The sequence below is a fragment of the Nelumbo lutea genome, chromosome 7 (genome assembly GCF_056320005.1).
Source record: "Nelumbo lutea isolate HS-2025 chromosome 7, American lotus-T2T, whole genome shotgun sequence".
Lineage (NCBI taxonomy): Eukaryota > Viridiplantae > Streptophyta > Magnoliopsida > Proteales > Nelumbonaceae > Nelumbo > Nelumbo lutea.
In genome coordinates, this window is record NC_142690.1 from 60,899,834 (window position 1) to 60,919,664 (window position 19,831).

General features: G+C 43.1%; 1 protein-coding gene across 1 annotated transcript in view; it reads right to left on the reverse strand.

Moving 5' to 3' along the window:
• Positions 1 to 11,630, reverse strand: part of LOC148846644 (E3 ubiquitin-protein ligase RGLG4-like) — a 31,052-nt gene extending 19,422 nt beyond the window's left edge. The window contains exons 1-2 of the mRNA XM_088955989.1: positions 11,319 to 11,630; positions 9,465 to 9,549 (exon numbers count right to left, since the gene is read on the reverse strand). Coding sequence (XP_088812115.1) covers positions 9,465 to 9,549; positions 11,319 to 11,510 — 277 coding nt within the window. The 5' untranslated portion in view covers positions 11,511 to 11,630. The remainder of the gene's footprint in view (positions 1 to 9,464; positions 9,550 to 11,318) is intronic.
• Between the last annotated feature and the right edge of the window lie 8,201 nt (positions 11,631 to 19,831).

The window sequence follows — 19,831 nt, forward strand, 5'->3', positions numbered from 1 at the left end:
TGACCAAGGAGAAGCTCGTGTAGGCCGATCTGAGCCCGGGTAGGTTGCCTTTTAGGTCACGTAGTGCCTTGTAAAAAAAAATCTTTTGCTGGACTAATACCTTGTGGTTTTTTGGCAGCCATCATGTCTGGTGTTAACGCACGCTGCCTTCTTTCCAGCAACCAGAAGCGTAAGGCGAAGAGGTCGCGTCTTGACCAAGCCTCCACTTCTGGGGGTGTTGAGTTCGAGTCTACTGACCTAGTCTTCGCTTCTCCACCACCTGAGGTTCCACCGGTCCCACTCAAGGGAGTCACCACGGAAGGTGGGGACTCCCGGTGCAAGGGTAGTTTCCTTCATCTGGGCCATCCCACCCCTTCCCCTTCTCGTAGTTCCCTACCAGGAGCTAGGAGGGTGTCAATGACTATGTCGTGGCTACACGAAAGAGCCGAAGGGCGATCTGCCACAAGGAGGTCGCTAGCTGGGGAGAGATGGACCCCAAAGAGCTTGCCAAGTTTGCCTCCACCCACTGCATGGTGGTAAGTGTCCTTTCTCTTCCTTCTTTCTTTTTTCACCTTTTCTCTTTTCTCAGGTGAACTCCGCAATCCACGCCATGGCCCTCCAGACCAACATCCACTCCGGCGATGCTCATGCTTAGAGGTCAACCATGTAGAAGCTCCAGGGTGAGCTTGACTGGGCCCGAGGTGAAGTCCTTCAGGCTCAAAAAGGGAGTGAGGCCAAGGAGCTGCTCGTCCGGGACCAGGAGGCGCAAATCTACAGGCTTTTTGAGGAGAGCGCTCACTATCGGGAGGAGTCGTCGAGGGTGGCGACAGAGAGGGAGCTTCTTCGCCAGTAGGTTCGAGACTTGGAGTCTACGCTTCAGGACAAAACTCAGAACTTTGACACCATGGTGGAGGCCGAGTGGGCTAAAGTGGTATGTGACTTCAAGGACTCCCAGGAGTATCACGACCTCCAATGGAGTATGGCTCGAGCTCGTACCGCTCCGAATTCAAGCTCTACCGCTGGTTGGTCCGAAAGAAGTTCTCTGGGCTCAACCTCGACGGCATAATGATGAAGGGCCTGGATCCTGAGATGGAAAACCAGGCGGAGGAGGAGGAGCCTGACTCCCCGGAGGATGATGACGAGGTGGAGGAGGTGGACCCATGAGGCTGGCGGCTCTTCTATTTTTTTTTTTCTTTTGACTGAATTCTGGTGGTTCCCAGGTGTCAGAACCTGGTTTTTAAAATCTCTTTCTTGGGCGGTTGTGCCCTATTTACTTTTGTTGAACTCTCTTCGAGCTGTTAAGCTCGATTTTTATTTATGAATTAGTAATGGAATTTTTCTTTTTCTACTAAGTATGGTGTGCTCTTTATTTTCTACCGAAGCGGTTTCATTAATTGGACTGTTAAAGCTACATACCCAAAGTAGGATTTTTCGGTAGTTGTTACCCCGAGCTATCCCTTAATGCTTGAGGTATTTTTATAGTATACCCCGAAGTAATTACCATGTATGTCCAAATTGTATGTTCGTAGGTTGTTCTTTGTTAGGTTCAGCCAATATACTAAGATGAGCTATGCTTCATAGGGTTCAGACCCAAGCTTCCTACGCCTCTGATACTTAATACTTTGCCTTTACCGGTGAAGCGGCTAAGTCTTCCATCATGTCGAGGTCTTAGTTAGCTTGGTGTTTTAGCCCTTAGGCTGAGGAAATGACTTATACTCCACTCTTGGAGTTCGCCCATGCCATGGAGGCGACTGGGTCTCATTGCACTGAGGTCGTGTTAGCTCGGCATTTTGGCCCTTAGGCTCTAAGAGTGACTCATAGTCTACTCAGTAGTTCACCCATGCCATAGAGGCGACTAGGTCTTATCGCACTGAGGACTTTGTTAGCTCGGCATTTTTTGCCCTTAGGCTCTAAGAGTGACTCATAGTCCACTCATTAGTTCGCCCATGCCTTAGAGGCGACTGGGTCTTATCGCGCCGAGGTCTTGTTAGCTCGACATTTTTGGCCCTTAGGCTCTGAGAGTGACTCGTGGTTTACTTAGAAGTTACAAGTAATACTGCCTTAAGGTGACAATATTCCATGTCTGAGGTACATGTCCCCTTCAAGGGTTTCGAGCTTGTATGTTCCTTCCCCGAGCACCCGTTTCACTCGGTAGGGTCCTTCCCAATTCAGTCTGAGCTTGCCAACACCAGGCTCAGGTACCATAACTTTATGAAGGACCAAGTCATCGACGCGGAGGTTCCGCTTCTTGACCCTGGCGTTATAGTACTGAGCTACTCTTTGCTGGTAAGCTGTGGTCCTGACATATGCGAGGTCCCTTACTTCGTCGAGTAGGTCGTGGTTGGTATGTAGCTCATCTTCATTTGCCTTATCGTCATACGCTTCTAGTCGTAGCGAGGGAACCTCGATCTCAGCTGGGATGACTGCTTCGGTGCCGTAGGTGAGGTTGAAGGGGGTCTCTCCTGTGGCGGTCTTCTCTGTGGTTCGGTAAGCCCATAGAACACTGGGTAGCTTGTCTGCCCATAGTCCTTTAGCTTGTTCTAACTGTGCCTTCAGTCCACGGAGGATAGTTCTGTTTGTGACTTCTGCTTGACCGTTTGCTTGAGGGTGTGCGACTGAAGTGAAGTTCTACCGGACCCTCATGTCTTGGCACTAGTTCTGGAATTTAATGTCCTCGAACTTCTTACCGTTATCAGAAATCAGTACCCGAGGTAACCCGAAGCGGCACACTATGTTCTTCCAAAAGAAGTTCTGGACGTTTCGAGCTGTGATTGTCATGAGAGGTTCAACTTCTACCCACTTGGTGAAATAATCCACTGCTACCACTAGGAACTTCCTCCGGCCTATTGCTAGTGGAAACGGTCTGAGTATATCGATGCCCCATTGTGTGAAAGGCTACGGTCTGGTGAGATACTTGAGGTCAACAACGGGCTGATGGTGGATATTGGCGTGCTTCTAGCACTTGTCACACTTTTTGACAAGCTCAATAGCATCTGCTTTCATTGTTGGCCAGTAGTACCCCTGTCGTAGCGCTTTTTGGGTGAGGGTTGTTCCCCCCAAGTGTCCACCGCACAGGCCCTCATGAGTGTCGCGGAGTACGAGCTCGGCTTCGGAAGGTCACAAGCAGCGCAAGTAGGGAAGCATGTAGGATCTTCGGTACAGTCATTCGTCTATCATGACGTATTTGGCCGCCTGACGCCCTACCCTTCTAGTGGCATTGTGATCTGTAGGGAGGGTCCCTTGTAGCAGGAAGCTCGCGAGCGGGTCAATCCAGCTCGGCTCTGCTTGACCGACAGAAGCGACCTCCTCTGCCCCCCCGAGAATGATAGGCCGAGACAGGTTCTCTATGTATACGGTTCTCATGGTGTTATCACTGGTGCTGGCTAACAGGGACAGGGCGTCGGCCTCAGCGTTCTCTGACCTCAAGACTTGTCTGATGAAGTGTGACTGGAAGTTGAGCAGAGCCTCTCTTACTTTGGCTAAGTAAGCTATCATAGTCGGTTCACGAGCTTCGTATTCACCTGTGATTTGATTTACCACGAGCTGGGAATCGCTGCAGATGACGATATGGTTGGCTTTCACTTCTTTGGCTAGAGCCAACCCGACTATCAACGCTTCATACTCTGTTTCATTGTTGGATGCCGCGAACTTGAAGCGTAGTGCGTACTCCAACTTTGTGCCACTTGGGTCGTATAGAACGATTCCGGCTCCGCTACCCTGCAGGTTCAAGGAGCCATCTACATGAAGGATCCAGGGCTCCTCATCCTAGTTCGCGCTTGGCCTCACTAGGAGAGATGCCGCATTGGCTGCTACCACACGGTGCTCAGACTCAACCGGCCTAGGAGCTTTGAGCTCGCCCTTACTAGGGGCCTCGTGCTAAACCGGCCTGGGGACTTCGGAGCTGAAAGTGCAATCCGCGACAAAGTCTGCTAAGGCTTGGGCCTTAATAGCAGTTCGCGGCTTGTATTGGAGGTCATACTCGCTGAGCTCAACGGCTCACTTCGTCAGTCGACCAGAGACCTCGGGCTTGAGCAGAACTTGCCTCAGAGGTTTGTTGGTGAGGACGACAACAGTATGAGCTTGGAAGTACGGACAGAGCTTTCGGGCTGCAATAACCAGTGCGTAGTCTAGCTTTTCTATCTCCAGATATCTTGTCTCTACTCCCTACAACATTTTACAAACATAGTAGATAGGTTGTTGAACCCGATCTACTTCTTTTATTTGTACCGAGCTGACCACTTCATCACTTGCTGAGAGGTACAACTCTAAAACGTCACCTTGCTCGGGTCGGGTTAAAACCGGAATGCTAGCGAGGTACTTTTTGAGCTCGTCGAACGCGAGCTGGCAATCTTGGGTCTATTCAAACCCTTTGCTCTTAATTGCCTTAAAGAAAGGTAGGCAACGGTCTGCCGACTTGGACATGAAGCAGCTCAGGGCAGCTATTCGGCCATTCAGCCTCTGAACCTCCTTCATTTTTTGGGGTGGTCTCATGTCTAGGATGACCTTTGTTTTGTCTGGGTTGGTTTCAATGCCGCGCCGGTTAGTAATGTATCCCAGGAATTTACCCGAAGTGACACCGAAGACACACTTATTTGTGTTCAACTTCATATTAAATCTACGTAGAATTTCAAAAACTAAATTCAAGTCTTGTATTAAGTTGCATGAAAATTGGGTTTTGACGACCATGTCATCAACATAACACTCTATTTTTTGGCCAATCAATGGGTCAAACAACTTATTTACAAGTCTTTGAAAGGTTGCCCCAGCATTTTTTAGCCCAAAGGGCATGACCTTGTAGCAGTACAGGCAAAGCTCAGTTATGAAGACAGTCTTTTCTTCATCTATCGGGTCCATCCTGATCTAGTTGTAGCCCGAGTAGGCGTCTAAAAAGCTCAGCAACTCATGCCCCGAGGTCGCGTCCACCAGACGGTCGATCCTGGGAAGTGGGAAGCAGTCCTTTGGGCAAGGTCGGTTCAAGTCGGTGTAGTCTACGCACATGCATCATTTACCGTTAGCCTTTTTCACTAGAACGGGATTGGCCATCCAGCTCGGGTAATGGACTTCCCTGATGAAATCGGCTGCAAGGAGCTTCCCAACCTCCTCATCGACTGCCCTCCATTGCTCTGGGATTATGTTGCATTTCTTCTGTCTAACAGGCCTAACTACAAGATCAATATTAAGCTTATGAGTTATAATGCTAGGGTCTATGCCGGGCATTTCTACCGCGGACCATGCAAAAACATCTAAATTTTTTAGTAAAAGGAGTACCAATTTAGATCGCAGAGGCTCCTCAATGGAAGCATCGATCTGGAGTGTTCGGGCTGGGTACTCCGTCGAGGTCGGGTCCTCCGTCGAGGCTGGGATGGAGACGGTCTCTTCTATGGGTGCAGCTCACTTCTCGCTCCAGCTCGAGGTCGTCAGCCACCTTGGCTTTCCCTTTAAGGGTGGCGACGTAGCATTTGCATGACTCAAGCTGGTCACCTCGCGCTATCCCAATTCCGAAGTTCGTGGGGAACTTCATGGCCAAGTAGAAAGTGGACACCACAGCCCGTAAGGCATGGGTAATCGGTCGATCTATTATGGCATTATATGGGGAGGGGATTGCGACCACTAAGAAATTGTGGTTGAGCCTCACTATGCTAGGCCAAGTGCCGACTTCCACAAGTATTGTGATCCTTCCCAAGGGCTTAACTTCCTCTCCGCTGAAGCCTACCAAGGGAGTGTTCGCGGGCTTCAGGTCGCTCTCTTGGAGCTGAAGTTGGTTGAAGGCTACTTTGAAGAGGATGTCTGTTGAGCTGCCTGAGTCGACGAGGACGCACCTGACTTCAAAGTCATTGATCTTCATCTTTATGACGAGCGCGTCATCATGGGGGTAGTGGACCCCGTGCGCATCATCTTTTGTGAAGAAGATTGGGTCTTCCATCCTTGGCCGCTTCGGGGGGTTCTGTTCCTCCCGGCAGCCTCGCGAGCTGATGTCCGAGCTGCGGCTGAGGTACAGCCCGCTACAATCGATCCTCCGACTATCACAGGGATGGTCTCCGAACTGGTCTCTCTTCGGGGGGGCTGCTTCTGCAGTTGATCTACCTACCTGCTGGACTCGGGAGCATCTCTACTCTGCTCCCCCTACCGACCTGCTTTATTATTACTATTATTATTTTGTACAAAATTTCTCAGATACCCGCGATGAATGAGCTCCTCTATCTCATCGCGGATGTTTTTACAGTTCTCGGTGCTATGACTGTGGTTTTTATGAAAACTACAATACAAATTTTTATTTCTAACATTAGGGTTCGCCTTTAGCCGAGGTGGCCACTTCATATACGGGGCGTCCTTGATCACCATGAGGATCTCGGCCCGCTTCGCGTTGAGGGGCGTATAGTCCCTTTCTACTGCTAGAGCTCAAAAAGGATGATTTGGCTTTGCCCCCCGAGCTTCGTCCTTCTTCTTCTTGCTATCACCCTGAGTTGAGGGCTCTGGTTCCCTTTTTCTTTTCTCGAAGGCCTGCTCGCCCTTCTGGTTGATCTCTTCCTCCATCCCGATAAAATGATCTACGAGCTTGAGGAACTTGGTTACAGTCTTGGGCTGATTGACGACCATGTGCCACTTGAACTCTTTGTAGATAATACCTCGCTTGGCTATGGTGAGGCGAACTGCGGGGTCCAGATCGGGTATCTGTAGACAAGCATCATTAAATCATTTGATGTAATTCCGAATGGACTCCCCTTCCTTTTGAACTATGCCGATGAGGCTTTCTTGAGTTCTTGGGCACCTCTTGCTGGTGACAAAGTGGGAGGTGAAAACTTGCATGAACTATGCCCAACTTCTTATCGAACCAGGCGCGAGGTTTTGGTACCATGTGCGGGCTACCCCTTTGAAGGTGGTGGAGAAGGGCACGCACATACAAAATTCACTGGCCCTTACCAGGTGCATCTAGGACTGGAAGGCGTTCACATGACCATTAGGGTCGAAGGATCCATCATACTTGTCCAGTGGAGGGAGCTTGAAGTCTCTTGGCATGGGGACAACAAGAAGTTCTGGAGATATTGGGGAAGGAACTGAGACGAGAGGAGTAGCTTTTACTAAACCTGAGCTCACCTCCTCTTTACCTTTGAGCTCGGGCAAGACACGAGTAGCAGTTCGGCGAGCTCATCGGCGTCTTCATTGCTGCTTTGCCAGCTCAGCGTTGGTGTTGCTTGCTTCAGTGTTACTGAACTCGATGGGCTTGGACTGCTGATGGTAGCTCTGGACCGAAGGGCCCTGCCTGGTGTCTATGGATAGAACCTCAAACGGATTTTCTGCGAGCGGGAGCTCAAATCGCGAGTGTTGGGGCGATACGGGCTTGACTGGCTGGGAGGCCCCCGACCTGCCCATAGGCTGCGAGGCGGGGGTGACTGACCTCTCATTTCTACCATGGGAAGAGGCTTGGCTCATGGAGAGATCCTGGGCCTGAGAGGCTTCTCCCTGGTGAGGTCGTTCGCTCCGGCGGGAGGGCTTGGTCTGCTTCGAGGTTGGGTGCCAAGGAGGGAGTGGCTACTGGGCCTGAGGCAAGGAAGGGAACTACTACTGATACTGGTACTGAGAGACCTGATGTTGCACTTTTGTTGGTAGAGTTGGAACTGCTGGAACTGTTGTATTTGAGCTTGCATGGCTTGCATGCACTACACTAAGTCTTCCAACTGATTATGGTTGGTCACTAGGGGCACAACCGAAGGTTCAGCAAAGGTCGCTCCAACTGTGGAAGGGAGTGGAGCGTTCACGGGTGCCACTGTGAGAGGCACGTTTAGGCTAGGGATCCTGTCCACAGAGAGGGGGACGGTGAACTGTCCAATACAGATAGTGGGAAGCTGGGGTTGCTCTCCAGAAGCGTTCTGGTTGGCAACACACCTGGCGTTGCTAGAGGAGGCCATGAATGCTAAGTTCTTGAAAGGAAAATGTAGAAACTTAGAGGAAGGCTTTTTTTTTAAGTGTTTCCCACAGACGACGCCAAATGATGTTGAGCAATCTGGAAACTCCTAATTGGCAGCTGACTAGCTCCTTGCTAGCGACGACGGTACCTGAGAAGAGAACGGTGAAGGATTCCCGGGGGGACTTGCCCGGTGGGAATACTCTTATGCTTATGTTAGAACGCTGGAGAAAGTAGTAAAGAGTGTAGGTCGCGCTAGATCACTGAGTTAGCTCGAGAGGAAGTTCGAGATATTCAAGATAAGATATCAGATATTCGAGAGAGCCCTTTCTTTCAACTAGGGAGCTCTTATATATGAGTGTTCTTGTCAAATCGGGCGTAACCGCCACTGGACCTTTGTCGCAGCCGTTATCTGCCAGGGCTGCGCAGGTAACCGTTGCAGTGTACTACCCAATCGGATGAGTGACACGTCCCGGAAGGACAGACATGCCACCACCTGTCAAGAGACGTGGGCGCGGACTCGTCGGGCTGGCAGGGACTGCGCCGTCGGTCAGGAGACGTGGCGCAGTCTGATGGGTACGGTCTTATCAGATAAGAGCTTCCTGAAAACATCACGTCGCTTAGTAGCGAGATGCCCTGTAGCGAGCTATCCTGTCGCGAGCTACCTTGTAGCGAGCTCCTGAGGGTATTGCGAGGTGGTTCCTCTTGAAGTGGCCCTTGAGGCAGTTTTTCTACCTAAGTATTGGAGCGAGCTGGTTATCCTAGCTCACGAGCTGGGATAGACTCGTCTTGGAGTATTCCCTTTTAATACACCAGGGGTCCTAGAGCTCGCGTTGTAGCGAGCTCCCCCTGTAGCGAGCCATGACGTAGCAAGCTGTCCTGCGGACTCGTTACTTAGTCGCGGTCAGGCTATGATGTTGAGCTATTACTTGTGCTGAATCATGTCCACATGTCACTGTCTCAAGGGGTCGGGTCAAATCACCCACCATCAAATTTATCCAATATCTGGTCCACTGATATAAGATAAGAATATAGGTGTTAATGGACCGGGTTTGGATTGAAACCAATCTAAATCAAAATGAATTTATACAGATTGGACGATTCAGACATTGAATTGGACCGGTTCAGAATGGTCCAAAATATTCATTGGATTGGATTAGACCTGGTCCATTTATAATGGACTCACATTGGACTGGACCGAATTGGACCAAATCCCGTCCAATTGACACCCCTACTTGTATCCATATTCAATCCAGTAATAAACAAACTAATCAATTTGGATCACCTCTAACCAGATCAAATTCAAATTCAAACACAGATACCATTTACAGCCCAATGAAGAAACCCTTTTTAGAGTTATACAATGTATGCCAAAAACCAACCAAAGTGCACGACTGGAAGAGTTCTTCATTGATGAAATGAAAACCATAAAATTGATAAGGCTCGGTTTGGAAAGGGTAAAAATACAAATATGTACATTGCAAACACATACAAAATGCAAGGTTTTTGCACTCTACATGTATTGGTACTCTTTCTAAACTGAGCATAAGGGTAAATGAGGAATCAAAAGATTAGAACAAACCTGTCCATTCATTGCTTTTCGTGAAATCAATTCCAAGAATAAGATTTGACGACTCTAGACCAGAACCTCGAAAAGCAGAAGAAACCTGTGGAAGGAAAATGTTGATCAGGATGCTTAGAAGATGTAAAGATGATGATAGATGCAATCTTACCGATTAGGAAAAAACCTGCATGTTAGTGGTACGTAGACCTGTTCACGGACCAGGTTTCGGGCTCGGCTTATCAAGAAGTGTCAATTGAACTGGATTTAGTCCAATCCGGTCCAATCTAATGTTAATCCACTTATAAATGGATTAGACTCAATTCAATCTGATCCAATACATACTACAAGAAAAATAATATAGGCCGACAGTAAAAATAAAACATAAAAAATATAATAAAGAATAAAAATGAAAATTGAAAATCAGGCTTTTTAGCAAAACATTATCTTTATATTTTCTTTGGTTAATAAGTTGTAGCATGCGATGATTTCTATCAATTGAAAGTTGAAACTATAGAGAGAGATTCGTTTATACTAAGGAAAAGTTTGAACCACACCCGAACCAATTATCAATCAGTTCTACAAGATAGGCCACAACCGAACTAATTATTATCCCGGGTAAATGAATGTGACCTATTATACATTTATGCTTGAAATCTATAATTAGCAATGATAATTACAACTTAAAAAATATAACCTTAATAAAAATGACACTAATTAAATAATAAACTGTTTATATGTTGATAAAAGAAGTATTTTTATCTAAAATCATGAAATATATCCACAAATGAAATTATCTAAAAGTAAGAAAGAAAGAGAAGAGAGAAAAAGATACAAAGCGACAGGCATAAACAAAAAACTAAGCCCATGACTCGCCAAAGTATTCACACAAAACAGAACATATCACCTGGCCCACTGCTTAGACTTTCACACAGACTCAAAGCTATAGTGATAGCAATTTTTCCCATAAAATTAGAAAGGGTTTTTCCTAAGCTTAAATGGGGATAGGGTGGGAATGGGAAAAATATTTTTGCCCTGAACCAGAATGGGGGAGGACGGCATTTGTATATAATTCCTCAAATACGTCCCAAATCCAATGGTAAATTAATAAAATATCCCTAGATTTAATATTGATTTTTAAAACATCTTTCTGTTTTCCCCAAATTCTTAAAATCTTAGATCCTATAATTTCATTTCTAGAGTATTCCCAAATTGTTATAATTGAATTCTTAAAAGACATAAAAATTCTCATAATGCTATCCATCAATTAGATTATTTTTAAGTGGTTGGAGTGGGGAAAATGTGGGGATAGGGTACATGAACACCATCTGCCACGGAGGATGGAGTGGAAACGGGGCAGAGCATCTTGATATTGACTATGTTTCCGCAAGCAAAACCCAAGCCAATTTATTCACTATATAACTGGTTTGGGTCTTAATTGGTCCGGAGCAGCAAAAACTGGTATCTGATCCAATTATTAAGTGGAAAACAAACTGCACAACCATAACCAATATGATCGGTTCGATCAATTTGGTTCTCTAGATTTGGCATTGTTTTGTAAAAAAAAAAAAAGGGGGGGGGGGGGGGGAAATGCATATAATAAAAATGTTTAAAATATCAAAAAATTGTTATTTTGTAGTGCATATTTTAGTTTTTGTAATTCTATTTTCAAATGTGGCTCAAAATTAAAAGCTCCCATGTTACCCTGCCATGAGCCGAGCCTGACGCTTGCTTCATTAATAGAAGAACTAGTAGGAAGATCAAATGTCTTGATCTCCACATATTGTGCAATGTGATCGAGTAATATATATGACAGACACAGAGTATTTAATCTGTTTATAACCATTTAAACAAAGAGAAAGAAAGAAAAAGGACCTGTTCGAGACTACTGAAATTATCTGGAATGTAGGAGTACTTTTTGCTGATCATAGCTCGTTTCCTCACTGAAACACCAGAAGCTAAGGCCGCCGATTGAGATGTATTCGTTGGTTGTGAGCCTGAGATACCATGATCACCATTTCTGTAGTAGTTAATGGTGTTGCGCAGGCGTCTGAGAGCATTTCCCATAGAAGTAATCAATTCCCAGAGATTTTATTGCCAAGTAAATAATCAAATCCTCCACCAACCAGAGCCAGAGATCTCAAACGCTAGCTCAAGCTTTCATTCATCGCTATGGTTCTGGGTCTATTGACTACCACGATTAATTGCAGGAGAATTGATTCTCTCTTCATTTCTTTCTTATAAATTAAAGATTTTCGCTTTCTGGATTCCTTCCTTTCGCTTGTAAGTATGTTTCGGTGGTTTGGCCATGGCAAGTGAAGGATAAAGGAATCTCTTTGCTTCATCTTTACTCATTGGTTTGATACACGTACATTTCAATATAGTTGATGTGTTTAGACGTGTACACGCATTCGTGAACTAGACTTCTGATCTGTTGTATGACAATTGGAATAACGAGGGAGAATCAACCTATAAAGCGGTCGATTATATCCAACTGCAAAATTGAATTCACGATTAAGGGTGTCAATGGACCGGTTTTGGATTGGTTCTAAAATTAATTTGGACGGATTGGATGCACTAACAAGACATTTTGGATTGGATTAATCCGGTCCATAATATTTATTAGACTGGATTGGACCTGGTCTGTCCGTAATAAATTTATATTAGATTGAAATGTTTTAATCCAATATATGGTTCATTGATATAAGATAGGAATATAGGTATTAATGGACCGGGTTTGGGTTGAAACCAATCTAAATCAAAACGAATTTAGAAAGATTGGACGATTCAGACATTGAATTGGACCAATCCAAAATGGTCCAAAATATTTATTGGATTGGATTGGAACTCATCCATTTATAATGGACTCACATTAGACTGAATCAGATTGGACCAAATCCAGTCCAATTGACACCCCTATTCAGGATGAAGCCTTCCTCCACAGACCAATGAATAATCTACTTTGGGTCCTTTGGTGATATAGGCCTGCTATATCACTATATTAATCTGATCATCAGATGAGAGACTCTAGATATTCTATATATATACCTCAATTGAATTATATGCTTCTAGGAAGTTTGATCGTCCCTAGCTAGAGATCAGTGGCTTCAGTGCTCACACCATTCACACAACTTTTTACAGCCGTGCATTGAGAATATCTCTGTGGTTGTATGCTTTTTAAATGGGGATATATTCCCAATGCCAGATTACAAGGGACTGTGTGAATGATGTGAGCATGGTCTTGTGAGCACTGAATCTGATTCCCCTGGCTAGGCCTAATGAATGCAAGCCCCTCCTCGATGACTTAGGGGGGAAGCATGAAGGAAAAAGAACAGTCAAAGAAACAAAAACATAGAACTCAAAATATTTATGATATTTGTTGCGGGTCATAAAAGTTAAATTTTGATTTTATAGTGTCAATTTATAATTTTACATTTATTTGCACACTAGTGTGGAAAAGACAAATATAAAACATATTATCTATAAAAGAAAAGTTTTTATACAAAAACCCACTTTTGGAGAAAAAGAAATATTCTAGCTAGTTTGAGAAAAAACCCCACTTTTGGAGACCAAAACAACAGATTCTGGGCCCAGAAACTGTAAATGATTGCGAGGACACATAGTGCTCATCAAGAATTCGCATTGGCTCCCCAAAGAGAGATATTCTCATTGCATGATTGAGATGTGTTGTGGGCACGCTCTATGGAAAGTCAATACGAACCCACTTTTGGAGACCACCCCACAGCACATCTCAGCATGCATCAGGAACATCTCCAATAATTGTGGGGTGTGTGTTGGGAGATATTCTCAGTGCATGATTGAGATGTGTTGTGGGCACACTCTATGGGGAGTTGATACGAACCCACTTTTGGAGACCACCCCACAGCACATCTTAGCATGCATAGGGAACATCTCCCATACTTGTGGGATGCGTCTTGGGAGATGTTCCCAATGCATGATTGAGATGTGTTGTGGGCACGCTCTATGAGGAGTCGATATGAACCTACTCATTGAAACAATCATTTTAACATATCATATGTCAAAAACAAGAGCCCACATCTCCTAAAAGCAAAAACTCTGAAAGCATGGCATCTTCTATAAATAGGGATCTTGCCAAACCATGGATAAACAACAATTCTCTCTTCTTAAGGAGTCTTCAAGGTCATCCTCTATAAATAAATAGGTTCAATCCAACGCCTCCTCCATATTGTGAAGAACTTCCCTCAAATTCTTCTTTGCATTTTAGGAGAGAAATCCTCCTCTCAATTTTAGAGTATAGAGAATCCTCAATTTGGTTCATGTTTAGTTCACGGTTCAAGTCGAGGAGAGACCATGGCCTTAGAACCTCAGCTCACAATTCAATCTCTCGGAGAATTGGGTTAAGTGTTTTAGGTAGGGGTGGGCATTTAGCTTATTTGGTTAAAAATCGAATTAAAAATAAAAATTGAACTGAAACCAAAATTTTTTATTTGGTTTTTTGTTATTTCGGTTAAAACTAGATTTCAATAATATATATACTATATTATATACATTATATGTTATTGTTGCTGCCAAGGATGGGGCTGAGGGCAACAAGGTAACTTCGCTTCTATCCGATGCCGATGACTCCAACCTAAGAGTAGGGGAAGAGCACACGTCAGAGGCCTCGGATATTATCCCAGGGGCAGAGACTCTGATGATCAAGTTAGTCAGGCACTTAAAGAGGGGTTAGACGAGGGCTGAGATGTGGCCTCTCGAGAGCAAGAATTCAAGAGTGAGCAAGATGATCTTACCTTGAGCTGGGCACCCCCTTTTATACTTGACCTTGCCATGAAGTGATTGGAGGCAGTTAGAGATGAGCAGCTAGGATCTCATCTGGTTGATGCCACATGGCACAATCTAGGAACTTGCCATATGCACCTACATCACTTGCCCCACACTCTCAAAGCCATAGTGGTTGAGGTTGAACAATGTGCTGAACGGATACCTCAACTTCAGCCGAATAGAGTATTACAATGCTTCCTGGAGGTGTTGGATGGCACGAAAGGCAGAGGCTTCAGTTTGATCAAAAAGATCATCTTATAGAGGTGCAGAATTGCCGGCCTCGGCTATTGAGAGCTCCACTTGGTCACCTTGTGGAAACTACTTCCTTGCTGACTTCTTGCCTCTTCGGAGAACCACAGTGGGCCGAGAGCGTGGGACCGTTCCCGACACAGTTGTGAGGCATCCGCGTCCCTCGGCAATTCTCTATATGAGTGTTATCATGGATCTGTGCGTGGGACGGACGTCGGCGTTGATCGGTCGTGGACGTGCGCAAGACGGGTGGTGGGTCGCTCTTAAGCCAGAGTCAAAGAGCAGACTAACTAGTCTGTTCAGCATCATTTTGCATTCGTGAGGTCGATGCCATGTGGCACACGTCGGTTCAGACTATCAGGTCGTCGGCTCCGCGGCCATTGGATTGAAGCGATCTAAGCCGTACATTTTTCTTTAAATAGGGCCACTAGTTGAAGTAGCTCCCTACCATTTGCTCATTTCCACTTGTGTTTCCAAAGACCTCGGCCACCAACCAACTAATCCCTTAGTCTTCTTCATCTTCAAACTCAGTCACTAGGTAAAGGATTCAAACCAAGCCATACTCATACTCTGCGACCCAAACCGAGCAACCCACCACCCGTCTTGTGCATAGCCACAACCGATCAACACCAACCTGTCCCGCACACAGATCCATAATGACACCCATACAGAGCACGACAGAGGGATGTGGACGCCTCACACTCGTGTTGGGCACGGTCCTGTGCTCTTGACCCATTGTGGTTCTCCGAAGAGGCGAGAAGTCAACAAGGAAGCAGTTGCCACAGGGTGACCAAGCAGACCTCTTAGCAACCAAGGTCGATGCCTCCACACCTCTGTATGACGCTCTTTTTGACCAAGCCGAGGCCTATTCCCAACATGCCATCCAATGCCACCAAGAAGCATTGTAATACTCTCTTAAGCCAAAGATGAGCTCTCCATTCAACACACTACTCGACCTCGACCACTACGGGCCTCAAGGGTGGGGGGCAAGTGATGTAGGTGTATATGACAAGGCCCCGACTTGTGCCATGTGGCATCTACCAGATGAGATCCTGGTCGTTCATCTCTAACTGCCTCCAACCACTCCATGACAAGGTCAAGTATAAAAGGGGGTGCCCAGCTCAAGGTAAAATCATCTTGCTCACGCTTGCTCTCGAGAGACCTCATTTGAACCCTCATCTCAAGCCTGGTCCATCCCCTCTTTAAGTGCTTGACTAACTTGATCGTCGGAGTCTCCGCCCTAGGATAGTACCCGAGGCCTCTGATGTGTGCTCTTCCCCTACTCTCAAGTTGGACCCATCGGCCTCGAATAGAAGCAAAGTTACCTTGTTGCCCTCGGCCCCATCCTTGGCAGCAACAGTTATATATTAGCATATAAAATATATTATGAAATCAAATTTCATTATACTATATATTAAATATTATATATCATATATTGTATATTATATATTACATGTTATGTAGCAAAGTTTGATTAATTTGATTTTTTTGCTTAACTGAATTTATAATTCTAAAAACTGAAATCAAAACCTAATTAATCAAAAAACCGAACCAATAAAAACAAAACTATAATTTTCGATTTGATTTTTCGGTTTTAACTAAATAATGTTCACCCCTAGTTTCAGGTTAGTGGTTTATTTCTTTTACAATAGACAAGGATTTTCGTTTTACAATATTAGGGAGCCATATTCCTTTTTCTCGTTTTCATTCTCTTGCCGGAAGCATGGGAGAATGAACCTGGGAAAGGTTTTGCTCCATAGTTTAGTTTATTTGTTGGTTTGACTGTTGATGCACTATAAATATGACTATCATATAGGGTACTCTAGCCATCTTGCGTCTTCTCTTATAACTATCATGCCCATGCATCATTTAGATATGAAAATGCTTAGGATGATATAAACAAGTCTTTATTAACTTGCTTACATTTTAATGTCATGTAAGTTGCATCTAGGCATAAAGACTAGGGCCTTGATTTATAGGGACTTATGAGGAAGATAGTGCTCTGCTTAGAATTATTTAGTGGAATTGGAGCCTAAGGTAACCCCTTTTTTATCCTACAAACTTATAGTTCGAAATGCATCCATACTATTTTATGATATGACAAAATGAAGTAGAGGCAGATATTTTAATCCTAGACAAGTGCGGTGCCTAAGTTGGGGAACAATGTCTTAGGCCATATTTGGGTGTGCTTAAGTTAAAAATAAGTGTTTATTGAATAAGTGTTTAAAAACAAGTGCTTATTCAAATAAGCACTTATTTGTATTTGGCATCCAACTTTTTAAGTGTTTATTTTTTAAAATAAGCATTTATTTTATATTGAGCGTTTGGTAGTCTTTTTCTCTAATAATCACTTAAATACGCATTTGTGACTATTTTGTCCTTCATTTTCTTTCAAATTTTCAAAATATGCCCTTTGAAAGCACTTTTAAGAAAGTACTTTTATGAAAACATTTTTACAAGATCACTTTTATAAAAGTACTTTTACGAAAGAACTTTTATGGAAGTGCTTTCATAAAAGTACTTTCTTAAAAGTGCTTTCATAAAAGTACTTTCTTAAAAGTGCTTTCATAAATGTACTTTTGCAAAAGTGCTTTCGTAAAAATACTTTCATGGAAGTGCTTTCGTAAAAGTATTTTTATAAGTGTTTTTATAGAAGTTTTTTTTTTTTTTTGTAAAAATGCTTTCATAAAAGTACTATAAAATTCAACTAGGGATAATTTTATAAGTGGTATTTTAAAATTCAACTAGGGATAATTTTGGAAGAAAAAAATAGAATAAATGCTTATTGTATAAGCACTTTTAAAAGATCTGGAAATTTGGGCTCAAAAAATAAGCCCTTGTTTTTAAAGCACTTATTTTGGACTTATTTCCCAAATACCAATAAGTGCTTAATGGCTCAAATAAGTACTTATTTTAAATAAATATTTATTTTTAAGCACTCCCAAACATAGCAAAAGTGATGATGCTAGGAGACGAATAGTATGTTTTCCTATTTCCCTATTTTTGCCCCAATTGGGGGGCCTTGAATAATCTTGTATTTGAATAACCTTTATGCTTTTAATAACAATAAAGTGAGTATTGCTTTCTCTTATGATCATGTGTCTAATAATAAGGTTACCCAAACTCGAATGTAAACTCCAGTACTATTTCGAAGATGAGGAAGGACCGATTGAAGGACCTACCCCCAGTTTACTCAGAATCTTAAAACAAGATAAATACAAAGTGCATCCCGCCTATTTAAATAAAAAATATGACTGACACCATCAACTTGGGAACCTCCAAGCCACCCACAAGAGTATAAGGATGTTTTTGCTTGGTCTTACGACAACAACATGTGTAATATCAATCCTAAAATAGTCTAGCATCACTTATCATTCTACCCAGTAGCAAAGCCAATGAAGTAGAATTTGAAAAGGATGAAACCTAATATCACCCTAAAGATCAAAGAGAAGATTACCAAGCAGCTCAATAATGTGGGATTTTTGGTTAAAACCTAATACCAGGAATGGCCTTATAATATTGTGGTTTTCCCAAAGAACAATGAGAAGGTGCTTATGTGTGTGGATTTCAAACACCTAAATAAGACATAGCTCAAAAGATGATTTTTTGCTAGAATACAAGGTTCAAAGTATTGTTACGTATCGGCCCGTATTAATCGATACGCATTGTTCTAAAACCCTTCCGATACGCCCCTATAGTAGGTGTATCAGGGGTCTGACCGATTCAGGGGATAGAGGGGTCCTAGACCGGCTCCCCTGAACCAGTTTTGAAAAAAAAATAAAGTAAAAAAATGAGCATCGAATTGAACCTTGCTAGCACAAATAAATGTTCTAATTTACAATACAACCAACCATGCCTTACTTCCTTTATTGATGGGTTCTCCTATTACAACCAAATCAAGATGGTGCCAAAAGATAAGGAGAAAAACTTCTTTCATCATTCCTTGGTGAACCTAACTACTATTATCTTACTATGCCCATCAGACTCAAGAATATATGGGCAACTTACCAAAGGGTGGCCACCGCCCTACCACATAACATGATGCACAAGGATATAAAGGTGCATGTAGATGACAGACATTATAGTAAAATCCAAAGAAAGAAACAGCCACTACCAAGTGTTGAAAAGGTTCTTCGACTACATCCATGAGTTCAAGCTAAGGCTAATTTGAAAGAAGTGCACCTTCGGAATCATGTCCAAAAAAAAAAACTACTAGGGTTTGTAGCGAGTCAAAGGGGTGGATAGTCGACCTGAGTAGAGTAAAGACGAATCCACTTCAAAATGAGAAAGAAGTGAAAGGATTATTAGACATGGTGTACTACATCAGTCATTTCATAGCTCGATTCACTGGTACTTGCATTATCATTTGTCTTCTGCTCATTGAATTTAGAGTCGTATGATGTGATATATTTAGATGACTTCTGATATATTTTAAATTGTAAAAAGGGAGAAGTACAAAAACACAGGATGCAGAATTCTGAATTCTATCCCCCCCTACTATTAGCCCCCTGTACTTTGGGGCTAGAGAATTCTGATTTGGGCTATATTGGTACTTCTCCCAAATAAAAATAATATATTTAGATATTTTATTTTATTTATTTTTTAAGTTGAAATCATCATCAAAGAAGTTTGGACTATATATATTCATCATTACTGTTTTTGAGTTCAATTGATTCTTATAAAACACATTCTGATCTCTAATCAATGCAAATACATATTCTTAGTGCGGTTTAACCTCCTAAAATAATTAGGCTGTGTTTGGAAATGATGCAAATGTAGTGTAAATCCCGATTCAGGATAAACTTGCACTTTATTTCACTTTTGCCTATGTTTGGTAATATTGCATTTATGCATTGATAAATGATATAAAATACATTTCCCAATGCATATTTACATAAATAATGAGATGTAAAAGTACATCAATCAAAAGAATTAAATTTACATTCAAGTGGGCTTTTAATAAAAAAGAATTCGTGTTTGCATCCATTATAGCTAAAAATCTGTTTAGTAAGATGATAAATTTGTTGGTGCAAAACTAACCCAACTTTATAATTTATATAGACCTTTTTACACTCTGTATATTTGCATTCACACTTATTAATGTGTGTCATTTCCAAATGCAGCCTTATAAACAAAATTCATTCTATTTCTTTCTAATGAGCCACAGATCATGCTGGTAACAAGGTGCATTGGATTGGTTGGAAAAAATTTGCTACCTCTCAAGGGAGGTCTTGGTATTAGATCTCTCTATGATATTAAATAAAAAAAAAAAACTTTTGTACTTAAAACCTAGTTTTGACTCAGCATAGTGTTAATAGAATATATATATATATATA